At 52.0% G+C, this 5,164-nt stretch overlaps 2 protein-coding genes across 2 annotated transcripts in view; one reads left to right on the top strand and one right to left on the bottom strand.

Annotated features, from left to right (window-relative positions):
* Nucleotides 1-5,164, bottom strand: part of LOC109516427 (uncharacterized protein C16orf52 homolog B-like) — a 426,069-nt gene that overhangs the window by 346,779 nt on the left and 74,126 nt on the right. The gene's annotated exons all lie outside the window — the stretch shown is intronic.
* Nucleotides 176-4,622, top strand: LOC109516022 (BAH and coiled-coil domain-containing protein 1-like). The gene is made up of 8 exons (XM_019870192.1): nt 176-467; nt 605-722; nt 842-917; nt 1,139-1,247; nt 1,336-1,449; nt 1,514-1,654; nt 2,166-3,577; nt 3,914-4,622. Exons 1-8 carry the CDS (start codon nt 203-205, stop codon nt 4,247-4,249), a joined length of 2,571 nt encoding a protein of 856 aa, XP_019725751.1. The 5' UTR covers nt 176-202; the 3' UTR covers nt 4,250-4,622.

The following is a 5,164-nucleotide window of genomic DNA, read 5'->3' as shown; positions in this document are numbered from 1 at the left end:
GTTTTGCATTCTGTGTTAGCATTCAAGTCACACTTATTTTTTTAATAGCCAAACCGCACGCTCAGCGAGGACAGAATAATACCGCGGTTTCGGGTGTCGTAGTTCCGAAGCTTTTTTTAATATCTACGAGTACACTCTCGGTACAGATAGCGCAGCCGTTTGTTGTGTGCTATATTTGCACTACTGGAAGTCCTTGTACCTAATGAATTGTCCTCTGCGTATAGTGAGTCAACGCGACATCAATGCGACTTTCGGCCCACTGACGTCCCAATCTTGTTCCCAACTGCAGGTCCCGGGTCACGGGGTCAGCCGACTCCTGCAGAGCTTCACGGCCGACGATGGCTTTCACCTGGATGAGGAGAGCAGCTTCTCTGAGGAGGAAGAGGAGGAGGAGGAGGAAGATGCGGACGAGGGGAGCCCACAGACGACGGTGCACCTTCCTCCCAAAATGCCTTGCAAAATACCCGGTAGGCCCCCCACAATTGACACATGGAGAGTTCTTTTTTTTTTTTCGTAACAATGACCTCACATGGTCATTCCACGCCTATCGTATACATTTTGATGATCGATATGATCTCATTTCCGTCCATTTTCTCCGCATCAGCTCTGCCCAACTGTGTGCTCAGTAAAGAGATGCTCGTTGACGGCCTGAAGATTTTGATATCCAAGGAGGACGAGTTGCTCTACGCCGCCCTTGTCCAAACTCTGGACCTGCCTGATATGTAAGTTCGGCTGACTGACTCGTTCTGCTGTCTGGTACATTCAAAAAGCTTACAACTGTGTAACCATGTACATCCGTTCTATTTTTTTTGTTTTTGGTATCTTTTTTTGTGTCCCCTAGATTTAGTGTTGTCATAGAAGGGGAGCGCGGGAATCGCCCCCGGATCTATTCACTGGAGCAAATCCTACAAGAAGCTGTAAGTTTCAGCCCTGCAACCCCATAAAAAAAAAAAAAGAGCATGTCTCGCTCTGTTTTTATAAAGAGTGCTATTTCTTCTCACTGAAATAACATTTTTGTTGTGTTTTTTTTTGAGGGAGGGACGGCTCAAATTGATTAATGGCACCGCTGTGCTGTCTGTGGCCTCTGACGTTTTGGCTAAATGGACTGTATTTCTTATTTTTCTGTCTTTCGCTCAAGGTTCTGGATGTGCGGCCCCAGACTGAGGCCATCCTAATGGCCGGGACGCGAGTGTGTGCCTACTGGAGCGAGCGCTCGCGTTGTCTTTATCCCGGTTATGTCCACCGAGGTGTGTTTGTGTGTGTGTATGTGACACAAATCCCCAGGAACACCCATGGAAAAAAAAACTGAATTAATCCTCATGTGCTGGACTGCAGGGGGCACAGGTGAAGAGAAGGAGGGAAGCGTGATGGTGGAGTTTGACGACGGCGACAGAGGACGGATTACGCTGGCTAACATCAGACTTCTGCCGCCTGGATACCAAATCTGCTGTAAGTGGAAAAATGTACAGGGGGGGGGGGAATCAACTAGCATTTAGCAAAGCTCGCTTGTCAGGTGCGGAACCATCACCGGCGCTTCTGGTCACACCCGGACGCCGATACCGACGCAGCTCGACGCAGGAGAAGAAAGACACGGCCGCCGAGAAACCAGCCAATGAGGAACAACAAGTCGGGAAAATCCAAGAGAAGAGACCAGGTGAGGGAATCGTACATCGTCCCCCGATGAACACGCCTATTAAGTTTCCCTCCAAAAACGAGAGCACATTCCTCATATTTAATCGGAAGAATAGACGGACAGCTTACGTCTTTTCCGACGTACTTTTCTAACTTTGTACATTCCGCACAGACGGGCCTCGGGGGGGGTCACATTTCTAGCCGTCAACTTGACACCGGAGTCGGAGAGGAGCCCGCTGTCAATTGAGATCTATTAACCAAATTCCTTTTATGCGCTGTAGAACCGCATTCATCACGACTGGATGAGGTGTCGGCGGCGTTTTTGTGTTAGGATGAAACATGCGTGTCACTCGTCACGCTAATGCTTCAGGTGGAGACAGGTAGTGGATATGTCGAAACCGACCTGGCTCGGTGCAGATAATGGTATTAAATTTCTCCCGAGCTCTTACTTGCACGATTAATCTCGGGCCGTTCCCAACAACTGTCACGTCGTATTGATTCCGACTCCTCTCCGCCGTCGTCTCCTCTCGCAGTTGGCCGGCCCAAGAAAATCCACTCAGTCCCCAAGACCGCCGGCGCGGCAACATCGGAGTCGGACTCTCGAACCAAAGGTAACGCTTCCTTGGCGAGCTGGTCCGCGCCCAGGAAGAGACCCCCGGTCGACTTTTTCCTCTTCAACGGGACTTCGCGCAAGACCCAGAAGAGATACCGAGAGCGAGACGCGGGGTTGTTTCATCGCCCCGCCTCCCACTCGCTCACACCCGCAACCCCCCTCAGAGGCATCTTTGGCTCCCCTTTTGCCGTCGACTCTTTTAGTAGCATCGCCAACGGCTACTCCGCCTTCGGTAGCGGCGGGAGCTCCGGATCGGCGCGACACGCAAACCCGGGATCTTCCTGCGGGCCCCGGGACGTCTCCGCTTGCCCCTCGGTCATCGCCGCGACGGCGGCGCCGGGGAGCAAGAAGCCAATGAGTGAGCGAGACAGGAAACAGTTCCTGGTGAAGCTCGATCACGAAGGGGTGACGTCGCCAAAAACGAAGAACGGCAAGGCCCTACTTCGAATCGGAAATGGAAGCAAAGGAGGTCGAACGGTATCCCCGGCGGGCGCCCCGCTCCGCTACATTCACCCTGCCGTGCTGGTGAAAGACGGAAAAAATGGAGGACTTGATCGAGAGCACCCCGGAGTCCGGCCGGACCCTCTTCTAAAAGGCGACGCCCCACTTCAGAAAGATCCGCCTGCGACCAGCCACGGAGGCCAAACCGGAGATTACAGTTTGGACTACAACAGCGACGGCCCGAGTTCTTACTCCGAGCTCGACGAAGACGACGAAGATGGCGGCCAAGATGCCCGAGCGCGAAGAAGAGCCGCGGCGGCCGCGTCGTCGCATCGCGGCGGCCGCTTCCTCTCCCGCCTGTCGGTCTGCTTCTCCTCTTCCTCCTCCTCGTCCTCGACGTCGGGCTCCGTCTCGTCCTCGTCCCTCTGCTCCTCGGACAACGATTCCTCCTACTCGTCCGACGAGGAGTCTTCATCCGTCCTCCTGCGTCGCGCGCTGCTCCAGCAGGACAAACACAAACACAGACAGAACCTGAGGTCGGAGGTCAACGACTCCAACCCTTCGGCCGCGGTCACGGTTCATCCCTATGCGGCCAAGGCTGGCGTGGCCCACTCCGGACCAAAGGGCAGGACGGAGGACAGGACAGAGGAGAGGACAGAGTACATTTCCAAAGGAAGTGTGGCCAATAACAGTAGTTCAGCCAAGACCCAAGTGAAGAGAAAAGAAGGGGTTCCGAATAGCCACCACCAAGGTCCGAGCGGCCCCAAACCTTCTTCCAAGGACCCGGCGGCGGCTAAAAGGCAGAGGATGTCCTCGCCGGAACCTCAAGCCGGCATCGCTCCGCTACTGTCTGGACGCCAGCTGTGGAAATGGTCCGGTAGTCCCACACAGGTAAGACGAGAAACACCCGAGAAGCTTACGTTTGTTTTGCGATTGGCATCGAGGTGATATGAGGAGTTTTCTTGGTGGGAGGCGGGAGGGGAGTCTTCCCTGTAACGGGATCCCTGGAGCCAAAAGGTTTGAAAACGCCTGACTCGGTGCTCAAGTGTTCTTTGCCAAAGCAGTTTTGGCAATAAATATGATCAGCCACAATGAATGACATTTAAAAAAAAAAAAAAAAAAACAACTCCTTGGTGTAAGCACACTTTAACATATTCGGCGATCCCGCATCAGAGCTTTTCATATCCTGTCCCGAGATTCTTATTCCTCATTTTGTTGCGCCACTAGAGGCGGGGTCTGAAGGGGAAAGCCCGCAAGCTGTTCTACAAGGCCGTCGTGCGCGGCAAGGAGACGGTGCGGGTGGGCGATTGCGCCGTGTTCCTGTCGCCCGGCCGGCCCCAGCTGCCTTACGTCGGCAGGGTGGAGAGCTTGTGGGAGTCGTGGAGCTCCAGCATGGTGGTCCGGGTCAAGTGGTTCTACCACCCGGAGGAGACTCGCCTGGGCAAGCGACACTGTGACGGCAAGGTAGAGACCCTTCAAAACATTTTTTTTTCTTTGAGCTGGAATAGCCATGAAAATTTTATTGTCACCTGTTTGCTGGCACAACATATGCCTCGCTCTTGAAAAATTTCTGCTTGATGGTTTCGAGCTGTTTTTCCCCCAACCTGTTTTAGAGCTAAGGCGCAGACAGCAACCCCCAAACAACTCGGAGGCAGTTTTTGCTTTTGGGTGAAATTTGAGGGTGAACCTAAAATGCACGACGATAACTTGGACAGGTGAACCGATTTAATGAATCTCCTCGGAACTTTTAAATGTACATCTGTTCAATTTGCTCATGACATTCTAAGCAAGGAGTGTCAAACTCATTTTTGTCGCGGGCCGTTATGACTGAAACCATATGAAGAAGTCAAGAATAATGCTTTATTCACCTCTTGTTTAAGTTAACTGTAATGAGGGGTTTGGGAACAAGAAAATGCTGACGGTATCGATCACTTTATTTGTTACAAATGAGAATTTGAAATTTGGGTCGAAATTTTAGCCAGCGTCATGAAAGTTGACAACTTTGATTTGCTTTTGCGGGCCACATAAAATGATGTGGTGGGCCAGATCTGGCCCTCGGGCCTGGAGTTTGACACCTGTGTTCTAAGCATTGAAATGTTTACAGGAGGGCCAAGTTGACATCTACAACTTGTCTTGCATTTTAGGTTCATCGGGAAGTCCCCAAATTTTTTTGTAAGTCGTCTATATTGTGCTGAACAATCTGGTCTCAATTTCCTCGCAAAATGTCCCGATTGTGACATTTGGGTCCGCTGAGTTGGGTTTGTTCTCTTTTGCGAATGGCCGCAAGTGGATGCGCGTTGTTCTTCCCGTCACAAAATATCTCTGGCTTGGCTCGGCGAACAAAATCGAAAAATGATTTCCCGACCCAAAGTGCCATTTCCCCCGCAGAGCGCCTTTTGAGAGTCGCCCGTTTACGAACTTTCCCAACGGAACGCGCCCGTATAACACTGTTGACCGACTCTCTCCCAGAACGACTTG

The sequence above is a fragment of the Hippocampus comes genome, unplaced genomic scaffold (genome assembly GCF_001891065.2).
Source record: "Hippocampus comes isolate QL1 unplaced genomic scaffold, H_comes_QL1_v1.1 scaffold620, whole genome shotgun sequence".
Classification (NCBI taxonomy): Eukaryota; Metazoa; Chordata; class Actinopteri; order Syngnathiformes; family Syngnathidae; genus Hippocampus; species Hippocampus comes.
This window is presented reverse-complemented; position numbering and strand designations above follow the sequence as displayed.